General features: G+C 45.1%; 1 protein-coding gene across 1 annotated transcript in view; it reads right to left on the reverse strand.

The window, feature by feature from the left end:
- Positions 1 to 624: 624 nt before the first annotated feature.
- The window catches only part of LOC144892179 (uncharacterized), a 65273-nt gene continuing 39489 nt past the window's right edge, over positions 625 to 26408 (reverse strand). The window contains exons 4-5 of the mRNA XM_078777442.1: positions 5990 to 6232; positions 625 to 1437 (exon numbers count right to left, since the gene is read on the reverse strand). Coding sequence (XP_078633568.1) covers positions 625 to 1437; positions 5990 to 6232 — 1056 coding nt within the window. The remainder of the gene's footprint in view (positions 1438 to 5989; positions 6233 to 26408) is intronic.

Here is a 26408-nt window from a genome sequence, read left to right on the forward strand (position 1 = left end):
CATGACATCGGAAAAACAGATAAACACCATGCCCTTGGCACCTTGAAACTATCGAGCATGTTGAACAAGGTTTCTGCCACGCTTTGGTACTGGCTTTGCAGTACAAATGTTACAATGAGGGTATTGCCCTGCCTTTTCAACCAAATTCTCCTCAGTACCACAGTGGATGCAGAGCATTTCATCGCCAGCAGAGTCGTACGCTAGTTATATAGGGGAAGCACAGTTCAGATTGGCACGAACATAAAGATCAGCGAGTCTGGTATCCTGTTCAGGATCGTCATCACCATTGTTGTTGATCTCCGTGAACACACTTCCACAGCTGTAGAGAATGGTGTCCATAGCAGCACGAATCAATAGATTTCAGCGGGAAAAATCTCACACAATAGCCGCCATGAATGGCTAACGTAAAATGGGTGAAGTTGCCCGAGGCACTTGCGACGCTCTGCGCAGCATGCACCGCGCAGCACGCACTGCGCAGGCGGTGCAGAACGGCGCCAAATTTGACTGTGAAAAGATCGTTTTTTAATGATTTTTTCAAAATAAAAAATAAAAAAAAGTTTCGGGTCGGGTGTGTTTCGTAGGGTCGGGCGGGGACGATCACCAACTCTTTTTTCTTAATCTGGCCTAATCCCATGGGAATAATGCGATTCCCTGATAATTTGTAGGAGCTGTTTGGGAATAAGTTAACTCTTGATCAGAGCAATGGAGCTCGTACAGATTTTGACAAGACAAGGGACAGGAAGAGCCCAGCTGGTTTTGGTACAGCCACAGTTCAGTGAGTTTGGTTAGTTTATCAAACACTCCACGAGGAAGAGACTTCAGCTGGTTTTGGTCCAGATCCAGACGTGTGAGTTGTGTTAGTTTATCAAACACTCCACTAGGAAGAGACTTCAGCTGGTTATAGTCCAGTTCCAGACGTGTGAGTTGTGTTAGTTTATCAAACACTCCACTAGGAAGAGACTTCAGCTGGTTTTGGTCCAGATCCAGACGTGTGAGTTGTGTTAGTTTATCAAACACTCCACTAGGAAGAGACTTCAGCTGGTTATAGTCCAGTTCCAGACGTGTGAGTTGTGTTAGTTTATCAAACACTCCACTAGGAAGAGACTTCAGCTGGTTTTGGTACAGCCACAGTTCAGTGAGTTTGGTTAGTTTATCAAACACTCCACGAGGAAGAGACTTCAGCTGGTTATAGTCCAGTTCCAGACGTGTGAGTTGTGTTAGTTTATCAAACACTCCACTAGGAAGAGACTTCAGCTGGTTTTGCTCCAGATCCAGACGTGTGAGTTGTGTTAGTTTATCAAACACTCCACGAGGAAGAGACTTCAGCTGGTTATAGTCCAGTTCCAGACGTGTGAGTTGTGTTAGTTTATCAAACACTCCACTAGGAAGAGACTTCAGCTGGTTTTGGTCCAGATCCAGGATTGTTAGTTTGGTAACCTCAAAATTTTACAGCAAAATATATCTGAAGTACATCCGGTAATGACATTAAATTATTTACTCTCAGTGATTATTTGTTTTTATATTTGGAGATTATTTGGCTTTTGTAGTTTTCAAGGATTTTGATAATCTTGCTATAATTCACCAAATATCTATCTGTCCGTCTGATCCCAGGTACCGCAAAAACGGCTGAACCGATCGCAACGATATTTTTTGGGGGGGGGGGGAGGGTAATCCTGGGACACCCTGGAGTAAAATAGGCTGTATTGTTTTCCAATTTTCCAGTTTTTCCAAACACAATGGAAAAATATTTACCGATATGAAGTGATGTGGCTTTTTTTGAAATTCTTCAAATACTGTTTAGATTTTGATGAGAATTATGAACCTGCCGCGAATGTGGAAGTGGACAGATGACGGCAATGTGCGGGTTTGATAATATCCAAACACAACCGTCATTTAAAACAGTATTTTGTTAAAGTATCAATTGATGATTGGAATTGAGTGAAAACAATTACGATTTTGAATTCGTAATTGTATTCACCCACCCGTACGGAACTTCACATCAGGATTTATACATTTGTTTATGTCACGAATGTTGTTAAAAGTTTATTTTTTTATATTAATGCTATTTAATTTGTGATTGGAGTTATGTTGTTTGGAATGAAAAAAGAGATATCGAGTTCAAGTGAATGAGGACATGCCGTGATGGTTTCTACTTTCTAAACGTGAAACTTGCGGATCGCCATATGCAGATTCGCCACGGACGGCAATGAATAAAAGAGCGCGCACAGTTGTAAGGACGAAGGACGGGAACAGTGGTGAGTTTGAGGTGAAGGTGGGAGTGCATCAGGGGTCGGTACTAAGTCCACTACTATTTGTAGCTGTGATGGATGTGCTGGCTCTGAACGTAAAGGAGGGTTTACTGTGGGAGTTGTTGTATGCAGATGATCTGGTGTTGATTGCAGAAAGTATGGATGGACTGAAGGAGAAGATGAACAAGTGGAAGTAATATATGGAGACAAAAGGTCTGAAGGTGAATATCGGAAAATCGAAGGTGATGGCAAGTGGTAAAGCATGTGGTCAGGTGGAAAGAACTGTGAAGTGGCCGTGTGCTGTGTGCAGGAAGGGTGTCGGAGTGAATTCCATTCAATGTACAATGTGCGCTGAGTGGGTTCATCAAAAATGTAGTAGTTTGAGAGGGTCATTAACCAGTGTGGCAGCTACATTCAAGTGTTCGGTGTGCAAAGAGGGAGCTGCAGATGGAGGAAGTGTTGAGTTGGATGTTGGAGACGGCGTGAAGCTGGAAGGTGTGAAAACATTTTGTTACCTAGGAGACATGCTAAATGGAGAAGGTGGATCAGACTCGGCAACGGTTGCTGGAGTGAGGTGTGCATGGAAGAAGTTTCGGGAACTGACTGGCATGCTGACGAGGAGGGTAGTGTCGTTGAAGCTGAAGGGAAAGGTGTATGCTGCACGTGTGAGAAGTGTTATGATTTATGGGAGCGAGACATGGGTAATGAACGTAGAGCAGCAACGAAGGCTGGAAAGGGTGGAAATGCAAATGGTTCGGTGGATGTGTGGAGTATCGTTGAGAGAGAGGAAGACAAATGATGAATTGCGTATGATGATGGGAATAGAGCCTGTGATTGATGCTGTGAAGAGGAACAGGTTGAGATGGTTTGGTCATGTGTTGAGGAAGGATGAAAGTGACTGGTTGAGAAGAGTGATGGAAATGAAGGTAGAAGGAAGTAGAGGACGGGGAAGACCGAGAAAGACTTGGCTGAAGATGGTGGAAGAAGAAATGCAGGCAAGGGGGTTAACAAGGAGAGATGCAGAAAATAGGGCAAGATGGAGAAGATTGTCATGGGGACCGCAAGGCTAACCCCCGCTCTAGCAGGGAAAATGGCCTTAAAATGCTTGTTGTTGTTGTTGTTTTGATTATTTGTTTGTATACTGAAACGCAAAAGAAACTTACCACCTTTGAAACCTTTAAATATCAACAATAACACTGCGTGTAGTAAATGTGTGAACTTATTTGTGGACAATAGTGTCCTCACTGTCAGACAAAACGGTCACAGATGGTCACTTGAACCTTCAATGGTCACTTCATAGCACAGCTGTTGAACAGCCGTTTTGACTGTCAGTGATTAGCCAAGGGGTATGGGATGATTTTAATGATCTGCACGTGATGTCTTGATATTGGCTTTAAAAAGGCCAGTGCAAAATCGGCATTTCAATCAACATGCCACGATTGTCAAGGGATCAACGGCAGCGTGCCCTGGGCATGCTGCAAGGCGGACTGAGCTACCGTTAGGTGGCACGTCGCCTTGGCTGTTCACACCAGACGATATCGGCCCTGGTGGACAGAGACACGCTCCACAACTCTGCAGATGACAGACCTCGATCAGGGAGGCCAAGAGTCACCACTGCAAGGCAGGACAGGCAGATGGTCCGAAGTCACCTGCGGGATCGATTCCGTCCAGCATCCCGCACTGCGGCAGAAACTCCGGGGCGTGCAAACCCACGGATCTCCAATGATACTGCACGAAGACGACTGCATGACTATGGTCTGACTGCCAGAAGACCATACAGAGGCCCCGTGATGACGGCTGCCCATCGCCGCAACCGACAGAGATGGTGCCAGCAGCATCAGCGGTGGACCTTGGCGCAGTGGAACGAGGTCGCTTTCAGCGATGAGTCAAGGTTCTGTGTGGACAGTCCTGATGGGCGTGAGCGTGTCTGGAGAAGAACTGGCGAGCGATATGCCGATTGTTGCGTGCGTCCAGCCAACAGGTGGGGTGGCCCAAGTGTGATGGTGTGGGCCGTCATATCAGGCCGGTACAGGACGCCACTGGTGGTTGTGGATGGGAATCTTAATGCCCAGCGGTATGTGGATAACATCCTGCGACCTCATCTGCTGCCATTCCTGCTAGACCACCCAGAACTGAGAACCTTTCAGCATGACGACGCTCGTCCCCATGCTGCTCGCTTTACCACTGCATTTCTCCAAGGCGAGAACATCAACACCATGCAGTGGCCTGCGCTCTCCCCTGACCTGAATCCCATAGAGCACCTGTGGGATGAGCTTGGGAGACGCGTAGTTGGCAGGGCCAGGACACGAGCAGAGCTGCTTCAGACATTGAGGACTGAGTGGGACAGAATCCAGCAGCATTCCATCCAAAGACTGGTAGGCAGTATACGCTGACGATGCACTGCCTGTATCCAAAACAATGGTGGCCACACACGCTATTGAAAGGGGACTGACATTGCACCCTGTGCTGTTCTGTACTGTAGAACAAACTGATGAAATGGTGTATCTTGGTCAAAAACTTGACATGTCATCAATAAAATGCCAATATTTCAATTAGCAATTGTTGGTTTGTTTTATTCTGAACTGTTACAATTTAGGACTGTCCACACAGAACCTTGACTCATCGCTGAAAGCGACCTTGTTCCACTGCGCCAAGGTCCACCGCTGATGCTGCTGGCACCATCTCTGTCGGTTGCGGCGATGGGCAGCCGTCATCACGGGGCCTCTGTATGGTCTTCTGGCAGTCAGACCATAGTCATGCAGTCGTCTTCGTGCAGTATCATTGGAGATCCGTGGGTTTGCATGCCCCGGAGTTGCTGCCGCAGTGTGGGATGCTGGACGGAATCGATCCCGCAGGTGACTTCGGACCATCTGCCTGTCCTGCCTTGCAGTGGTGACTCTTGGCCTCCCTGATCGAGGTCTGTCATCTGCAGAGTTGTGGAGGGTGTCTCTGTCCACCAGGCCCGATATTGTCTGGTGTGAACAGCCAAGGCGACGTGCCACCTCACGGTAGCTCAGTCCACCTTGCAGCATGCCCAGGGCACGCTGCCGTTGATCCCTTGACAATCGTGGCATGTTGATTGAAATGCCCATTTTGCACTGGCCTTTTTAAAGCCAATATCAAGACATCACGTGCAGCTCATTGAAATCATCCCATACCCCTTGGCTAATCACTGACAGTCAAAACGGCTGTTCAACAGCTGTGCTATGAAGTGACCATTGAAGGTTCAAGTGGCCATCCGTGACCGTTTTGTCTGACAGTAAGGACACTATTGTCCACAAATAAGTTCACACATTTACTACACGCAGTGTTATTGTTGATATTTAAAGGTTTCAAAGGTGGTAAGTTTCTTTTGCGTTTCAGTATATATTTGGGGATTATTTGGCTTTTGTAGTTGTTCTGATTTTGATAATAATAATAATGTTGTAGTTTGTCAAATATTGTTGTTGATTTTGTGAGTTGATTTTGAGAGGAATTGTGGAAAATTAAAAGAAAGAAATTCCATATCAACCGTTTATTTTTAACTATGAATACCACAGGGGGGGGGGGGGGGGGTGGGGGGAGTTTCCTTTCATGCACACTTTGCATACATTGCTTTACATTAATGTTTATATTTTTAATAACTTGTACATAATGTGCATAATCCCTCTGGAATAATGAGACTCCATGATAGTTTGTAGGAGCTGTTTGGGAATAAGTTAACTCTTGATCAGAGCAATGGAGCTCGTACAGATTTTGACAAGAGAAGGGACAGGAAGAGACTTCAGCTGGTTGGTGCGCAGATTTAGATGTGTTAGTCTGGTAAGTTTATCAAACACTCCACTGGGTAAAGACTTCAGCTGGTTGTTGCGCAGAACCAGCGCTGTTAGTTTGGTTAGTTTATCAAACACTCGGTTAGGGAGAGATTGAAGCTTGTTTTGTTGCAGATTCAGATATGCGAGTTGTGTAAGTTCATCAAACACTCCACTAGGAAGAGACTGGAGCTTGTTGCTTTGCAGATACAGGATTGTAAGTTTGGTAAAATCAAAATCAAACTCCAAATTATATCTGAATTACATCCGGTAATTATATTAAATTATTTACTTTCAGTGATTATTTGTTTTTATATTTGGGGATTATTTGGCTTTTGTAGTTGTTCTGATTTTGATAATGATGATGTAGTAGTTTTTAAAATATTATTGTTGTTGATTTTGTATGTTTTGTGAATCCAGAGGCTCAGATAATAATCATTGCTGGGACAACTGCAGTCCCATTGGTTGTTATAAAGCCAGGTGTACTGCAGGCTGGTCATGTGACAAGGTCTGTTGTGCACCAAGTAGTGGTACCACCCATTTATTATCTTGAAATTTTATAGCTGGCCCATGAAATTCCTATGGCAGGACATGTGGGAATCAGGAAAATTCAGGTTAGGATCATGGCGCAATTTTATTGGCCGAAATTGCATCAGGACATCGTGGCGCACTGTTAGACCTGTCATACCTGTCAAATGATAGGGAAGCCACAGCCATCGATTAAACCAGCTCCCCTTATAACCATGCCTGTTTCTAATGAGCCAGGGTGCACATCATTTGCTTCACATGATGTTGATGTTGGGAATGCTCGACCAATTAAGCAACACCCATATTGTCTAAATCCTGACAAGTTAGCTAAGGTTCACGAAGAGGTACTATATATGCGAGAGCATGACATCCTCAAACCCAGTCAGAGCAGCAGGAGTTCGCCCATTGTACTCATACCCAAACCCGATGGTTCCACAAGATTATATATGGACTATCGGGAGGTGAATGCGGTAACCCGCAGTCCCGCACCGATTTGGATCCCATCCTGGGAATGGAAGATTGCATAGACATGGTAGGTAAGGCTGCTTATGTTAGCAAAATAGCCTTGCTTAAAGGTTATGTGATGCACATGTGTATTAGCCCTGCTGCCTGTAAATGTCACAACGAGATGTGGCTGTTTGTTTACTGCACTGCATTATGCTGTGCTGAGACTAACAATTGTGTACCTGCCTTTGTAAAAGAAAACTTTGCTTGGGGTAAAATTTTCTTCTTTTAGAGGGGTGGGGCGGGGGGGGGGGAGGGAGGGGGTGTTACGGTCTGTGACTTCTTCTTCACCACTCACCCTCATTTCCCCCCCCCCCCTTCCCCCTCCACCTCACCCCTGGGTTTGACTCGTTATGGTTGCGACCTCTTTTCCTCGCTGATGCTTCTTCTTCCTCCCCCTCCCCCACTGAGTTTGACTTATGTGGTTCAGCCCATGAGTGATTGGGTATGGGGCAGGAGAGAGACAGGAAGCTGATGCAGATGATGAGGGTGTGGCTGTTTTGAGGAGTGCTTTGGACTTTTGACTCAGAAAGCTGCAATGAGGGGATTTCCCAGGTAAGAGACTTCGTCGGCGAAGAAAAGACCGTAGTGAACACACATTCATGTTAAACGATTGGCCTTTAACACCTCCCCTTGCAGACATCAGTACAAACACACAAACAGACATTGTTTTTTACGTGGTAGATTGTTGCATGTCATCAGCTGTTCTACGTTGTATATCATGGAATGTTTAATCATATTGATGTAGCCCTCCGGTGGTCTCAGTTACCTGGTTTGAATCCAGGGAGTCGTCTCAATTTGACGATGAGGTCAACTGTCTTTGAAGACCTTTTTCCCCCTGCTGGATCTCCCATCCAAATTTCGTGCTGCTCTGCAGATTGGGGACACCAAATCGGTTTATAGAGAGACAGAGGGAATCACGAGAGAGAAATACCATGCGGTGTCTGGCGAGACACCGCTGCAGGATGGCCAAGATCCGGTCCCGGCTGCTCTGTCAGTTAATGTGCTGCTGTGTCCCATTGATCTGGCCTTGAAAGGAGTGGAGAGGGTATGGCTGTAGTATGGTTCGAGTGAACCAAGCGCACACCAGTTCGCACCAAGCTGATTCGGCTTCTCCTCTGGCTTCCGTCCACACTACACCATTTTATCCCCTTGGGCCCATATTTAATCAACGACATGCCATGACCCTCCCCTCTCACTCAACATTGGCCCACGGTCTAGTCTGCGGACGGGGCAAACTCGTCTGTGACCCTTGAGCTGCCGTTGCCTCTGTTGGTGTTAACACCAAGTTTCAATTTCCCACCCATCAGGTGCTCATGGCCCATCGAACACTTCAAAAGAACATAGAGACAGATTTACAAATGTGAGAACATTAAAATTCGTGTCAAAATGGTTGAGATTTTTAGACACAGACACTGGGAGAGGGAGACAATTTCTAACCATTACATAAGTGATGCATTTCTAATATCATAAGTAATTAAGTCACGTTTACGTTATTGCATTTAATCCTGGATACATTTACACGATATTCTGCATTATTAACCCTCCAAGGCATTTCCACAACAATATATATATCGATATATATCAACTAAAGAAGCTATATCTGCACCAAAACCAGCTCCAGTCTCTCCCTCGTGGAGTGTTCGATAAACTAACCAGTCTCACATTACTGCATCTGGGGACAAACAAGCTCCAGTCTCTCCCTCATGGAGTGTTTGATAAACTAACCAGTCTCACATTACTGCATCTGGGGACAAACAAGCTCCAGTCTCTCCCTCATGGAGTGTTTGATAAACTAACCAGTCTCACATTACTGCATCTGGGGACAAACAAGCTCCAGTCTCTCCCTCATGGAGTGTTTGATAAACTAACCAGTCTCACATATCTGAATCTGGAGACAAACAAGCTCCAGTCTCTCCCTCATGGAGTGTTTGATAAACTAACCAGTCTCACATTACTGCATCTGGCGCCAAACAAGCTCCAGTCTCTCCCTCATGGAGTGTTTGATAAACTCACTAAACTCACTACTTTGGTTCTGCATACCAACCAGCTGAAATATGTTCCTGTCCCTTCTCATGACAAAGTGTGATTAACATTTTTTCCTTATTTTTGTGAAATAATTTAAACTAATAGGAAATGAATATTTAACTAATCAGTATTGCTTATAAAATTACTTTATTTGTTGATTAAATTTCAAAAAATCCTCATTAAAATAAACAGATACATATTTCAGCAACACGTATATGGTTGTTAACAATTCGTGTACTTTAACTTTATTACTTTATATTTTTATAAAACATGTTTATTTATAAATGCTATTTCATCATATCAGATTGTTTATTAAATTTACTTTAGTTCTTCACCAATCCCTACAATAACGTTTTATAAGTGAAACATGAGACAAGTGTGAAAGGTCATGGGATATACATAGAAGTAGAGAATGAAAATATAATGCTCAGAGTGACGTTCAAAGGATGAAAGGTGAAATAAAAGAATATTAATTGTTTTTGTCCAATAATATAATTTTTAGACTATAATTGAGTTTTGTAAATATATCAGTTTCATTTATATGGTAAATTAACACCACATTTCAGGAAACAATACCTTCACACATCTAATATAGAAAGAAGAAAGTTTGTGTGTTTGTTTATGCATTCAGATCCTGCAGGAACGAGTGCAACCAAACTTTGCACAGCCTCCTCTTTCAGCCAGAGGAAGGTCAAGGGCTGTTCGGATAAAAAGTAAAATTGAATTACTTTTTTTATGACATAGTTGGCCTTCAGGCCTCTGTCGGGTATTATGCTAATACACAGCCTGTGTTTTTTTATTTTTTCCTGGGAGCAATCGAGTAATATGTTTTGTGAAGATCGTATGTTGAGGTTCTATCGAGTGATTTTTTTTCAGCAACACGTATTTAATTGTCAGTGTTTCACATGCACCTATTCTTAAAAAGATTGCTTTACACAGGTTTGTTATAAACACTTCCATGTTCAGACCTCGAGCGAGTATGTTCTTATACCCTGCCTGGGTTCTTCCCAGGAATGATCGAGCAATATGTTTTGTCATTGTCATGCAGGAAATATTTAAATACATGTTTCATTGAATTTCCTGGTCAACACCAGGTACTTCAGCTAGTTCTTAATAAAAAAGGAACTTTTGTTTGTATCCAAGCTATATAACCACAATGTATATTATGTATATTACATTTTCATTAAATTCTAAAGTATATTAAATTTAAATGTATTAGGGCATGCCCGTACTATATATATATCTAAAATTATATCCCCCCCCTCTATTTACATGAAATGGTTTGGTCCAAAGCGAACGGCTTGCGAGTACGGTGACAATCCCCCCCCTCTATTTACATGAAATGGTTTGGTCCAAAGCGAACGGCTTGCGGAGTTTGGTAAAGAAATCGCCATCGCGTGCACAAACGCGCAGGAAAGCGAATGAATCGCAAATTAATTTTAATTAGTTTTAAAACATAGTTTAACGGCAACATAGTTTTCCAACGTGAAATAAATGAATACGCTCTCAAATGTGCCGTCCGAGGCAGAGTCTGTTCGCCACGTTCGGCACACGTGATAGCTCGCTGCTCTCTGATTGGTTGAATCGTTTTTTGGACATAGCTCGGTAACTACTTCTCCGATTAATATGAAACCTTGAAAAGGCACATCCTCGGGTCCCCAGCAATATACCTGGCAAGTTTAAAGTATATCGGACCGGTAGTTGTCGAGAAACAGCGGTCACAGACAAACATACAAACATACACACAGAGATTAGTGGAATTATAGATATATAATAGATATACAATGTATATTAAATTTCTAAAGGGAACGACGTCAACACATAGTTTTCCAATGAACCGGTATTTGTTCATTTGTCCAACCAAAAAGGAACATTTCTTGTGTGTCGTATTACAACAGTCGGCTGGTCGATCACGGGGTTGGACACCGCTAATCACGTGGCTCGGGCTGTTGCAACGATCCGCCATTTTAGAGTAAATGGATTGACACCAGCTCCGTTGTGCTTTGCTTTTATTACTCTCTCTCAGAGCCCAGTGAAAGATGGCAACAAATACACACATACACACACACTCATACACAAGCATACACATATACACTCATACACACACACACACACATACATGCACCCACACACACATACATGCACCCACACACACATACATGCACCCACACACACACACACACACACACACACACAGACAGACAGACAGACATACACACACAGACAGACATAGACACACACACATGCACACACACACACACACACACACACACACACACACACACACACACACACTTGCCTTTTCTTTTAACTACTGTAAGAATCTCATTCCAAATCCCTCTCGAACGTCCCTCATAACTACAAGTCAAACCACATCAAAATGTTTGTATTGTTGCACCGTACGCAGTCTATGATAGGACATCCGATCCTCCCTATCAGTACAATTACCACAACAAAAGAAATGCCCAAAAATTCACCATTTTATCAAATGCACTTACAATGATGCAGTCCACGTGTAATTTTCCTTGCTTGTACTCCAAGATGGCGGACAGCAAATGTGATGACGTCAATTGCACATGCACCCTCTATTGAAATGTGAGTTATCAAAACAACATCCTGTTTGTTATTTACACACAAGTTTGTTATTTAAATTCTCGCTTACCTGCCCAGTGAGGATCAGGATGTCACCAGCTTTTTAGAAGGGGGTTCAAATTCTAAACTGAGGCTGTGCTGCAGGTTGGAGACATATTGCCGACAAGATGGTGGAAATAACCACGTAGTGGAGAGAAGGCCCCGAGAGCACAATGTGTATGCCTTGCTCGCAGATTTCGCCGGTAATCAGATGTATTCTCCTGTTTTTCACTGTCAAAGTTCTCAAGTATTATTTTATCCTTTTACGACACTGAAATATTTTTCTGAAGATTCATTTATAAGGAGAAAATGGAGATTTTATTCATCAGGCTTGGGAGCCACACACAAGTCCTTAAATAGCCACATGCGGCTCCGGAGTCACAGGTTGCTGACCTCCGGACAAGGAGAAGGTTACAAATTGTATTACTGGGTCACAGGTTGCCGACCTCCGGACAAGGAGAAGGTTACAAATTGTATTACTGGGTCACAGGTTGCTGACCTCCGGACTGGGAGAAGGTTACAAATTGTATTACTGGGTCACAGGTTGCTGACCTCCGGACGAGGAGAAGGTTACAAATTGTATTACTGGGTCACAGGTTGCTGACCTCCGGATGAGGAGAAGGTTACAAATTGTATTACTGGGTCACAGGTTTCTGACCTCTGGACGAGGAGAAGGTTACAAATTGTATTACTGGGTCACAGGTTGCTGACCTCCGGATGAGGAGAAGGTTACAAATTGTATTACTGGGTCACAGGTTGCTGACCTCTGGACGAGGAGAAGGTTACAAATTGTATTACTGGGTCACAGGTTGCTGACCTCCAGACCTCTTTTATCTAAATTTTTATGAGTATGCCTTAGAACATCTCTCAATAACTCATTATGCTTAATGCTTATTCTCATTAACCCATTTAAAACCACGGAAGTAATGCTTCCGAAATTGCCCACCCATAAAGTTTATTAGCATCAAAATACATAAGATATGATTAATCTTTTTCCTTATCATAATCTGGAAGATATTTATTATTTGCTTTAGCATACCTCTTACTACATACTTGTGATATACCACCCCTCTTTGCTTTCTCAATCATCAATAACATATCAACATCAATGAACAAATCCAACGGCTGTTTTGTCATCTTCAACATATCAGACCAAGCTAAACCAGGTGCTGTGAAATAATTTACAGGATCGAGACCATATGATTCTTTATTATGGCAAACATCTCTGAATGTCTCGAATACATCAGCTAATAGTAATACATCAGTTTTTTCATTAAGATCATGATATTCACCCATATTAAATATGTTGAATTTATCCCATACTTCCTGTGTTCTTTTATACACTTCGACTTGTTAAGTTTATAATAGAAATTTTCTTTTGATGGAAGTTTTGCATCATTAAACTTTTCAAATGAACTCATAAAATCATAAGGATAAATACCCTTCTTATTTAACAAGTTGATATCTTCAAAGTGACTTGAAAGAATCGGAAATGACCATGTTTGATACTAAAGAAGCTAGAGGACTTGTCATGAATTTATATGAATCAAGAAATCTAATATTTGTTCTGGGATTTGTATTTATATTTTTCTGAATGAAATGTAGTTTTGATCTGTCTTTGGAATCGCTGAAATATCACCGGGTGTTTTGCTGAGTTGTTTCATGAATAAATGGGTGTCATAATGTGAGTTGTTATGAAGGAGTACGGGTATAAATGATGGTGTTTTATAATTTAGACTCATGAGCTGCTCCTCTGAACTTTCCTGATATGTGGCAATGATCTCTGACCTTTTTATTTTCAATATTCTCTGAACATATATGACAAGTATTACTATTTTTATAATCTTCTTCTTCTTCATTAGGTAGCGACATTTCTTTATTTGTTTTATACATTATATTAACAAGTCTTACACAATCATCCTCAAGTCTCTTAACAAATTCCTCAGCTGCATCTTCTCCTCTGTAAAGTTCTAACTTGTTATACTCTTCACCAACCGATGATTTAACATAAAAACAAAATCCACAAGGAACATGTTTCTGATACTTTTTGATATCTTCATCTGATTCCAATATACAGACTTGGCATTTAATATGGAATATTTTTTTTGTGGGGGTGAACTTACTTTTCAAGATGACTTAGAACCAAAAGTTCATTGGAATTATGTTGAAATTATTCTAGATTTTGTTAATGTGACCTTTAAAAGAAACAAAAACCACATTTGACATTTCGCAGCAAATAAATTGATCCTTAAAAGTGATGTAAACTGATATCGAACTCAATTCACGGACAGTACTGTGTTAAACTTCTGTACGTTTTCCAGAAGTATCTCTTTATTTTGCACATTAGCCAAAAAAAAATTCAACAAAAACAAAAGCTAAATTATGACTGGGATTACGGACAGTAAAATTACAGTTCAGTACTTCGTGTAACCCTCACGAGCATTCAGGAGAGCACGTACACGTCGAGGCATGCTGTTCACGAGATTTGCCAAGGTTTTGACAGGAATCGCTTGCCATGCAGTGACAATAGTCTGCTGCAATTCACGCACAGAGGTAGGCTGCTGGTCCAAGTTGTCGATTTGACGCGTTAATTCTGCCCACAAGTTCTCTATCGGATTCATATCCGGGGACATGGCAGGCCACTCCATATGCTCTGCACCACGGTCAGCAAGAAAGTGTTGGATCATGTGAGCACGATGAGGCCGTGCATTGTCATCTTGGAAGACAACGTTTCCTCGAAATGCTGCACGAGCAAATGGAAGCAATGTTTCTTCCAGAATGACCCTGTACTTGAACTGGTTCAGGTTTCCATTCAGAACAACCAGGTCAGTTTTGCCCCCTGCATGGAAAGCAGCCCAAACGGTCACCCCACCACCTCCAGCTTGGACTCTTGGCACGATACAATCTTCGTTGTGGGCTTCATGCACTTGTCTGCGCACTCGGACGCGGCCATCTTGACGATAGACCAGAAATCTAGACTTGTCACTGAAGGTCACGTGATTCTAGTGTCCTGGCGGCCATTGACGGTGCTCTCTGGCCCACTGCAATCGGCGCTGGCTGCGTTGGCTGGTCAGGCGTGGCATTCTCAGGGGACGCCTGACACGATAACCTGCTTGAACCAGTCGTTGGTTGACTAGCCTTCTGGATACAGGCACATTTCTCAGTTGCTGCCACTCAGCCCTAAGCCGATTAACTGACTTGGTACGGCCATTGCAGACTAACCGGTGCAGCTGGCGATCATCTCTCCTTGTGGTTCTGCGTGGACGTCCTGGCCTCGGTATTGGAGTAGGGGCACCCCTCTGAGCATTTCGTTTCAGGATCTTTGACACCTGACCTTGAGTGATGCCATACTGCCGAGCAATAGCACGCTGTTTCATGCCAGAATTTTGTGAAGCCACCACTCCATGACAAACAGCATTGTCAAGTTGACGGACCATTTCCAGAGGAAGCGGCAATAACTTTTGTAGACGTGCAGCAGTTGTTTTCCACTAATACAGAACGCAACAACCCTTATATACCTGATTGTGAAGCCAATCGTCAAATGTACCTGTCCTTACATTTTGTCACGCCACCTGTGATATAATCCTGTTATTGACTTCTTGCTGCGAAAGACAATCAGTGACATGGTTCTTTCAACAAAGACATCACCGAAGGGTAAAAGAAACTCACCAGATTGATATACTGAGTTCAGAAAGTAAACCCAAGTCAAGAAAAAAAAAAAATTCCATATTAAATGCCAAGTCTGTATATAAATCAAACTTTGTAAAAATAAATAAATAAATAAATAAACTCTTACCTCCATTGATAGGAGGTTTGAATCCAGTTCATCAATTTGAAGGTTGAGTTCCATAAGGTAGTTTGACCCCAAGGGAGGCCAAAGTTATCCCACTCCAGCTCAGCACAGCAGTCCATTCTCAAGAGAAGCAGGAAATTGTTTAAATTTATCCTGTGCTTCAACCCTTTATATAAGACTGGTGGGTGTGGTTTCCTTTTGAAATTCCCTGGGAAATTCCCAGCCTTGTGGGACAGAACATAACAGGAAATGATGTAATAGTGGGCGGGGCTTAGGAGGGGGTCAGATGAGATAATTAAGACAACAACAACAACAACAGGCATTTTAAAGGCCATTTTCCCTGCAAGAGCGGGGGTTAGCCTTGCGGTCCCCAAGACAATCATCTCCATTTTGCCCTATTTTCTGCATCTCCCCTTGTTAACCCCCTTGCCCGCATTTCTTCTTCCACCATCTTTAGCCAAATCTTTCTCGGTCTTCCCCGTCCTCTACTTCCTTCCACATTCATTTCCATCACTCTTCTCAACCAGTCACTTTCATCCTTCCTCAACACATGACCAAACCATCTCAAACTGTTTCTCTTCACAGCATCCATCACAGGCTCTATTCCCATTATCTTTTGCAATTCATCATTTGGCTTCCTCTCTCTCAACGATACTCCACACATCCACCGAACCATTCGCATTTCCACCCTTTCCAGCCTTCTTTGCTGCTCTACATTCATTACCCACGTCTCGCTCCCATAAATCGTAACACTTCTCACACATGCAGCATACACCTTTCCCTTCAGCTTCAACGACACTCCCTTCCTCGTCAGCATGCCACTCAGTTCCCGAAACGTCTTCCATGCACATCTCACTCCAGCAACCGTTGCCGAGTCTGATCCACCTTCTCCATTCAGCATGTCTCCTCGGTAACAAAATGTTTTCACACCTTCCAGCTTCACGCCGTCTCCAAGATCCAACTCAACATTTCCTCCGTCTGCAGCTCCCTCTGTGCACACCTTACACTTGAATGTTGCTGCCACACTGGTTAATGACCCTCTCAAACCACTACATTTTTGATGAACCCACTCAGCGCACATTGTACAAGGAATTGAGTTCACTCTGACACCCTGCGGCTTTTCTGTGCATGCGCAAGATTGGAGGTCTCGTCTCTTCAAAGCTGTCCATGCGCGCTCGCTTTCGAAGTTAAGTAACTTTTCACAATTGTGTTTTTGTCGAAACTGTATCTTTCTCTCGGTGTATGTAACTATTGGTGTCTTTAATAGTATTCTTGGTGTTGGTTTTTCATACCCCAACTTGGTGTTGGTATGTAACTATTGGCGAGACTTCCCTTGATTAAGGGAAGTCTCGCGAGATCACGGCGAGGTCACGTCTTTTCGAAGCTGCTCCATGCGCTCACGCTTTCGAAGCTAAGTGATATTTCTCAATCGTGTTTTTGTCGAGACTGTATCTATCCTTCGGTGTATGTACCTATAGCGTATCTTTTGGAAAATTTTCGGTGCTAATTTTTCGTACATGTATACACAATCGTCGGTTAATGGTATCGAGTATTCTGCGGACTAGTACTCGTAGGCTTGGACTACCGTACCGTCTCCGACCTTGTGGTTTGTTTTTCTCTCAGCGATTTAATTATTTTCGTTCACTGTTTCGTCCCAGTCGTTCACCCCGTACCTCCTTGTTTAATATCTGTACTCAAAAAACAAAAAAACAAACAAAAAAAAACCCCCAAAAAAACTATTTCCTTCCCAGGTCTTATTCGTTTATTTGTTCTTTTTGTTCGTTCGTTCTTCGTTCGCGATCACGCGGTTAGAAATGTATAATCTCTCCCCTGAACAACTATTTTATCTCATATATTATAACACCCTTTTCTTCTTTTCCTACAAAAGGATGCTTTTGTCTTGCTCATCAAATCTATTCATTCCAAAAAATATATATAATACCATCTCTTACAGTTCCTCCTTTCTACATTCCCTAAACTATCCAGAACTCCATCCCTCCTCCAGTGTCCTCAAACGTATTTTTGACTCGAAGGTCTCAAACTCATTTTGCAAAAAATGTTCGTTTCCCATGATTCGTACACTTTCCAAAATCCAATCTCACCCCTCCCCTCCAAATCCTCCCCATCACCCATCCCTTTCAAATCTCCCCCCTTGCCCCTTCCCTCCCCTCCCTCCTAAACTCCCCCCACACCCCTCCTCCTCAAAGCATCCTCCCTGCTTCTTCCTCCTTCCAACTTTCACCTTCATCTCCCCAAACCTTCTGCCTTGCTCTTCCCCCTCCTCAAATAACACCTCACTGTGCCTCACCCAATCTCCATCAAACCTTTTGTCCGCCCCATTCTTCCCTTTCTCCAAGCTGTTCTGAAATCTCTGACACACCTTCAACAGCTCTCCCTACCTCTTCCTCCTCTTCCACATCTTAACCTACCCCTCCCCCCCCCTGTTCTGGACCCGATGCTCCCCCTTCCTCTTCATTAACGGTATGGACCTCAAACATCCGGGGCCTTCGCTCAAACTTGACTGACCTCTCCATACAGGTTGCTTCTGACAAACCAGATGTGATCTGCTTAACAGAAACTTTCCTCCTTCATGATGTCTCTGATGCCTTGGTATCTCTCCCAGGTTACTCCCTCCTCCGGTATGATAGACCTGAGCCTCGTCCTGGAGGTGGGGTTGCTATCTTTATAAAAAAACTCTCTTCCTCACTCGCCCTCCACTGCCCTCTCTCCACCTCACCCCCAGGAATACCTTTGGCTATGGCTTCCCCTTCGCTCCCACCTTTTGTTCATATGTGTGTTGTACCGTCCACCAATCAGCGATGACTCCATCTACATCTCACTGTCTGATAATATGGACCAACTTCTATCTACCCATCCCAACTCTCTCTTCCTCATATGTGGTGATTTCAATTGTCACCATGCCAGTTGGCTGGGTGTGGGTACCTCTCTCACCAGCCATGGCTCTTCAGCAAAGGACTTCTGCGACTCACTGGGACTGACACAATCTGTCAATTTCCCGACCTGGATCTCAGTCAACGGAGCATCTTCTCTTCTGGATTTGGTTATGACAAACTTCCGTGAAAATGTCTGCTGCTCTTCTTCTGCTCCAATCGGCTCATCTGATCATGTGCTTGTCAAAGTGGACATCTCTCTGACCATTCTCAGAGAGCCTCCTCAGCGTCGACGAGTCTGGCATTTCACTCAGGCCAACTGGCACGGTCTTCAAGCAGCCATCAATCATCTGGACTGGTCTCCCATCTCTACCGCCTCTGACATCAACTCATCCTGGGAATTCTTTCAAAGTAAATTGCTCTCTCTCATGCACAGATTTATACCATCTCGTCTTCAGTTGTCATACCCTTCCTCCCGTCCATGGTACATGGAATCTTGTGGTGAGGCTGTTGCCCTGAAACAACTTGCTTTCGTCTCCTGGAAAGCAAATCCAACGGAAGGAAATCTCATTTCCTTTCACAAAGCCCGAAACAAGTGTGTGTCCACCCTCAGGAGAGCCAGGAAACAATATCTCACCATTCTCAAGACCGAACTCTCTTATCTGTCTCCCTCTTCCAAATCCTGGTGGCATCTGGTCAAATCTGTTTCTGGTGTTTGTTCCCCCTCCATCCCCACCCTCACCTCAAACGGCTTAACGGCCGACTCCGCACGTGAAAAAGCTGAATGCCTCAACTCTGTGTTTGCCTCTAAATCTTGTGTCCCAAACCCATCCCTCTCTGTACCCACCGTACCCAGTCGTACCCAGCTGCTCCTGGACTCTGTGTCCTTTCCTCCTGACAAGGTGGAAAAGTTTCTGGCAACCCTCGACTCTGATTCTGCAACTGGTCCTGACGGCATCAGCCCACGTGTCCTAAAATCATGTTCTTCTGCACTTTCACTCCCTCTTTCTGTTCTCTTCACCCTCTCTTTTGCTCAAGGTCATCTGCCATCTGCTTGGAAATCAGCCAACATCACCGCTTTGCACAAAAAAGGTGCAAAAACAGATCCCAGCAACTACAGACCAATCAGCCTTCTCCCAATTATCAGCAAAGTCATGGAATCCATCATTGCTTCAGATATTAAATCTTTCCTCTTCTCCAATGGCTTGATCTCTGATCATCAATTTGGTTTCAGACCTGGTCACTCTACTCTGGACATGCTGCTTCTGCTTTCTCAACAATGGATGGAGGTCCTCAACGCCAAACAGGAAATTAGAGCTGTCTCCCTTGACATTTCACGTGCCTTCGATACGGTCTGGCACCCTGCTCTGCTCTCCAAACTCTCCTCCTTTGGTATCCATGGAAATCTCCACGCATGGCTGGCGGACTTCCTCTCTGGTCGTAGTCAACGTGTGGCCCTGAATGGGTTTCTCTCATCTCCTCTTCCTGTTCAGGCTGGAGTTCCCCAAGGTAGTGTTCTGGGCCCTGTGCTTTTTCTGGTCTTCATCAATGATCTCTCTGACTCTCTTGAAAATCCTCTCTATCTCTTTGCTGACGACTCTACTCTCTGTCGCTCCATTCCTCATCCCTCAGATCGGCAGTCTGCAGCCTCCTCACTCTCTGCAGACCTGGACAAAATCACAGACTGGTCAAACAAGTGGAACATGTCTTTCAATCCTGACAAATCTCACACTCTTACAATGTCTCTCCGAAAGGACCGACTGGACAACCCTCCCATCTACTTTCTCAACAATCCTCTCCAAGAAGTTCTGTCGCTCAAGCTTTTGGGTCTCACTATCTGCCATGATCTTTCTTGGGAAAACCACATTTCCAAGCTGGCCTCCAAAGCCAGTCGCCGACTGGGCATCCTCCGTCGTGCGAAGTCCTTCCTTGGCACACCTGAGCTCCTCACCACATACAAGGCTTTCATCCGCAGCTCAATGGAATACTGTACCCCCTCTGGGCTGGTGCTCCTGCCTCGCACCTTGCTCGGCTTCACGCTGTTGAGGCCAAAGCTTTCAGAATCATTGGAATCTCCTGCGATGTAGTCAACGCCGAGGGCCTTTCACTCACTCACCGCAGGCAGGTTGGTGGTCTTTCTGTCTTCTACCGACTCCTCTCCGGCCTTGCTCCCTCAGCTCTCTCTGTGCTCTGTCCCCCCAATATTTCCTTCAGGTCGCACAAGATCTGCCTGCAACCCTCTTCTGGTTAAACTGCCAAAGTCTAGGCTCTCTGCTCACCTTCACTCTTTCATTCCCCTTTTCTCCCGCCTCTGGAACAAACTCCCCCACTCCCTTCAATCCCACTCCTCCCTCCAGGTCTTTAAAACAGCTGTTCACCACCATCTCTTATCTTCCCCCATCGAAAACCTTGATCTTTTCTACCCCCGGTAATTCACCCCAGAGTCCTTGCAGTGTTCATATGTTTTAATCCTCTCCCACCTCCCCCCAAGTCCTCCCGATGTCCCTGCTCTCAAATGTTGTGTTTGTGTCCTTCCCCCTCTCTTTTGTGTCCTTCCCCCTCTCTCCCCATTTTGTCTACCGCTCCCCTTGTTTTTTGTGTTTTGTGTGTCGGTTTGTCTTTTTGTGTGATTAATGTTAGCTCTTTCACGAGCCTCGATCTTGTATACAAAAAAAACAAAAAAAACAAAAAAAAACCTGTGTACAGAATCGTCGGGCTTTCATATCGCGTATTCTGAGGCCTAAGTGTAGTACTAGGCTACCGTGTCCGACCTTGGCTTGAGGCTTTGTTTTTGTCTCAGCGGTTCTTCGATCGCGCTGCAATTACTTTCTGGTCTCTGATTTTCCTGGTCTTTTCACCCCATACTTCCTTGTTTTAAAATCTCCTCAAAAAAAAAAAAACCAAAAAAATATTTCCTTCTGTTCTTATTCGTTTATTCGTTCTTATGTGTTCGTTCGTTCTTCGACCACGTTGTTTGTGATCACGTGATCACGTTGTTAAAAAATGTCTAATCTGTCCCCTGAAGACCTGTATTCTGTCATATTCTATAACACCTTTTTCTTCTTCTTCCATAAAAGGATGCTTTCGACTTGCTCACCAAATCTATTCATTCCAAAAAAAAATTCCATCTCTTATAGTGCATCTTTCATTCATTCCCTAAACTCTCCAGCACTCCACCCATCCTTCAGCGTCCTCAAACGTATTTTTGACTCGAATGTCTCAAGAAACTCATTTTGCAATAAATGTTCGTTTCCCATTAATCGTACACTTTTCAAAATCCAATCTCACCCCTCCCCTCCAAATCTTCCCCATCACCCCTCCCCTCCAAATCTTCCCCATCACCCCTTCCCTCCAAAACTTCCCCATCACCCCTTCACTCCAAATCTTCCCCATCACCCCTCCCCTTCAAAACTTCCCCCTTGCCCCTCCCCTCCAAATCTTCCCAATCACCCATTCCTTTCAAATCTCCCCCCACACCCCTCCCCTCCAAGACTCTCCCTCGCTCCTCCCCTCCTACACTCCCCTCTCACCCCTCCTCCTCAAAGCGTCCTCCCCGCTTCTTCCCCCTTCCAACTTTCACCTTCATCTCCCTCAACCTTCTGCCTCGCTCTTCCCCCTCGTCAAATAACACCTCACTGCGCCTCTCCCAATCACCATCAAACCTTTTGTCCGCCCCATTCTTCCCTTTCTCCAAGCTATTCTGTAATCTCTGACACACCTTCAACAGCTCTCCCTACCTCTTCCTCCTCTTCCACATCTTACCCTACCGCCCCCCCCCCCTGTTCTGTATCCGATGCTCCCCCTTCCTCTTCCTTCACAGTATGGACCTCAAACATCCGGGGCCTTCGCTCAAACATCCGGGGCCTTCGCTCAAACATCCGGGGCCTTCGCTCAAACTTGTCTGATCTCTCCATACAGGTTGCTTCTGACAAACCAGACGTGATCTGCTTAACAGAAACTTTCCTCCTTCATGATGTCTCTGATTCCTTGGTATCTCTCCCAGGTTACTCCCTCCTATCATCCGGTATGATAGACCTGAGCCTCGTCCTGGAGGTGGGGTTGCTATCTTTATAAAAAACTCTCTTCCTCACTCGCCCTGCACTGCCCTCTCTCCACCTCACCCCCAGGAATACCTTTGGCTACGGCTTCCCCTTCGCTCCCACCTTTTGTTCAAATGTGTGTTGTACCGTCCACCAAACAGTGATGACTCCATCTACATCTCGCTGTCTGAGAATATGGACCAACTTCTATCTACCCATCCCAACTCTCTCTTCCTCATATGTGGTGATTTCAACTGTCACCATGCCAGTTGGCTGGGTGTGGGTACCTCTCTCACCAGCCATGGCTCTTCAGCAAAGGACTTCTGTGACTCACTGGGACTGACACAATCTGTCAATTTCCCGACCCGGATTTCAGTCAACGGAGCATCTTCTCTTCTGGACTTGGTTATGACTAACTTCCCTGAAAATGTCTGCTGCTCTTCTTCTGCTCCAATCGGCTCTTCTGATCATGTGCTTGTTAAAGTGGACATCTCTCTGACCATTCTCGGAGAGCCTCCTCAGCGTCGACGAGTCTGGCATTTCACTCAGGCCAACTGTCACGGTCTTCAAGCAGCCATCAATCATCTGGACTGGTCTCCCATCTCTACCGCCTCTGACATCAACTCATCCTGGGAATGCAACTGGACCTGATGGCATCAGCCCACGGGTCCTAAAATCCTGTTCTTCCGCTCTTTCACTCCCTCTCTCTGTTATCTTCACCCTCTCTTTTGCTCAAGGTCATCTTCCATCTGCTTGGAAATCTGCCAACATCACCGCTTTGCACAAAAAGGTGCAAAAACGGATCCCAGCAACTACAGACCAATCAGCCTTCTCCCAATTATCAGCAAAGTCATGGAATCCATCATTGCTTCAGATATGAAATCTTTCCTATTCTTCAATGGCTTGATCTCTGATCATCAATTTGGTTTCAGACCTGGACACTCTACTCTGGACATGCTGCTTCTGCTTTCTCAACAATGGATGGAGGTCCTCAATGCCAAACAGGAAATTAGAGCAGTCTCCCTTGACATATCATGTGCCTTCGATACGGTCTGGCACCCCGCTCTGCTCACCAAACTCTCCTCTTTTGGTATCCATGGAAATCTCCACGCATGGCTGGCGGACTTCCTCTCTAGTCGTAGTCAACGTGTGGCCCTGAATGGGTTTCTCTCATCTCCTCTTCCTGTTCAGGCTGGAGTTCCACAAGGCAGTGTTCTGGGCCCTGTGCTTTTTCTGGTCTTCATCAATGATCTCTCTGACTCTCTTGAAAATCCTCTGTATCTCTTTGCTGATGACTCCACTCTCTGTCGCTCCATTCTTCATCCCTCAGATCGGCAGTCTGCAGCCTCCTCACTCTCTGCAGACCTGGACAAAATCACAGACTGGGAAAACAAGTGGAACATGTCTTTCAATCCTGACAAACTATGGACACTGCAAAGGACATTTATGCTGCTGTGGCTCGTAAGATGGGTGTGCAACAACCTACAGTCTTTCTTGCATCCAAATGGTGGGTAGATAAGTTCATGTCCCATCATAAAGTGAAAAGTGTTAAGATATCTGGCGAGGCGGCAAGTGGGGACAAGTCTGCAGCCCGTAAGTACCCTGGATCTCACACTCTTACGATGTCTCTCCGAAAAGACCGACTGGACAACCCTCCCATCCACTTTCTGAATAATCCTCTCCAAGAAGTTCTGTCACTCAAGCTTTTGGGTCTCACTATCTGCCATGATCTTTCCTGGGAAAACCACATTTCAAATCTGGCCTCCGAAGCCAGTCGCCGACTGGGCATCCTCCGTCGTGCAAAGTCCTTCCTTGGCACACCTGAGCTCCTCACCACATACAAGGCTTTCATCCGCAGCTCAATGGAATACTACTCTCCCCTCTGGGCTGGTGCTCCTGCCTCACACCTAGCTCGTCTTCACGCTGTTGAAACCAAAGCATTCAGAATCATTGGAATCTCCCGCGATGAAGCTAACTCCAAGGGCCTCTCACTCACTCACCGCAGGCAGGTTGGTGGTCTTTCCGTCTTCTACCGACTCGTCTCTGGCCTTGCCCCCCCAGCTCTCTCTGGGCTCTGTCCCGTAAATATTCCTACAGGTCGCACAAGATCTGCCTGCAACTCTCTTATGGTCAAACTGCCAAAATCAAGACTCTCTGCTCACCTTCACTCCTTCATTCCTCTTTTCTCCCGCCTCTTGAACAAACTCCCTCACTCTCTTCAATCCCACTCCACCCTCCAGGTCTTTAAAACAGCTGTTCACCACCATCTCTTATCTTCCCCCATCCAAAACCTTGATCTTTTCTACCCCCGCTAATTTCACCCCAATTCCACTTTTTTGAAATACCAACTTCTGTCCTGGAAGTCCTTGGTGTCCTTGTGTTTTATACTTCTCCCTCCCCCCCGCCTCCTCCCCCCAAGCCCTCTCCCTTCCACACATCTCCCTGCTCTCAAATGTTGTGTTTGTGTGCTTCCTCTTCTCTCCCCATCTTGTCTTCCGCTCCCTCTTTTTATATTGTTACAGACGCGGTTTTGGATGTTAGTTTACCGAGCGGTTTGGTATGACCGCGTCTGCACAGTTTACCCGATTCCACTCGAACATTGGCCAAATCGCGCTATGCTAAATCAATTAAGGAAAGGACACAACGGCTGGGTTAGATGACACGACACCAGGGGTACAGTTCTCAAGACCTCCGGAGGAGGTTATAATATTTGTATGCGGAACGTTTAGATTACAAGGACAAGAGGTACAGCATAGGAAGGTAGGCACTTAGACACACTTATCTTATTCCCGACAGACCACAGATAAACGGGACAAGACTGACTCACACAGGGATTGATGGCAAGGAAGGGCAGGTAGTCGATGGACAGCACAAGGTGCACCTTGGCTCAGGGACAGGATAGCGCGGTCCAAAAGATGCAGGGAGGTATCGTCGCGCTGGAGGTGGCGTCTGGTTCTTCTTCAAGCTGGGGCCGCATCTGACGTCACCTCCGGTAAGTGGCTGCGTATATCCAGCGGGGAGTGACACGCCCTCGGCTCGTTAGCTCCGCCCCAGATGGAATCGGCCCGCCGCTTCTTATTGGGTGCGGGGGGGTTACCGGGCTCCGCCCTTGACGAGGAGCTGACAGTCAGCCTCTTCGTGGTAACCCCGTCGGAGCGCATGGGCAATGGCGGCTAACCGAGCCGGAGTGAGGACGCCCACTCCCCGCACCGCCGCCGCCCCCACTGTGGTTGTAGTTGTTGTTGTTGTTGTAGTTCCATGAGATGATGGGAGGAGGTATGGGGAGGTCCTAAACTCACTACTGGTGCCATACAATCACATTCTGGTGCAACGAAGAGTCAGAATTAATGGAAACGAGTCCTTAACTGACATAGCCTAAGAATAACTAGCAAGATGTCCTATAGTTGTCTACGTGAGATGCGGTGAACCTGGGCACGACATTTAATGGGGGAAAAAGGGGAAGGTCGGTTCTACAGAGTGTTGTTTACAGACAATGGGACTAGGGAATGGGGGATTGGGGATAGTTGGGGAGTATTGGGGAAATAGGGGAATATTTACAAGCGGATATGGATGGAGCCCAAATCCCATATCCGCAACAATATATTTTGTTTGTCTGGTCGATTTGTTTGTGAAGTAAATGTTAGCTCTTTCACGAGCCTGGATTCAGTATCCAAAAAAAACCAAAAAAAAAAAACCCTTCCTGCACATAGCACATGGCCACTTCCCAATTCTTTCCACCTCACCACATGCTTTACCACTTGCCATCACCTTTGTTTTTCCGATATTCACCTTCAGACCTTTCGTCTCCATACATCCTTCCACTTGTTCATCTTCTCCTTCAGTCCATCCACACTTTCTGCAATCACCACCAGATCATCTGCATACAACAACTCCCACGGTAAACCCTCCTTTACGTTCCGAGCCAGCACCTCCATCACAGCTACAAATAGTAG

Source organism: Myxine glutinosa, chromosome 5, assembly GCF_964187855.1.
Source record: "Myxine glutinosa chromosome 5, kmMyxGlut1.1, whole genome shotgun sequence".
Classification (NCBI taxonomy): Eukaryota; Metazoa; Chordata; class Myxini; order Myxiniformes; family Myxinidae; genus Myxine; species Myxine glutinosa.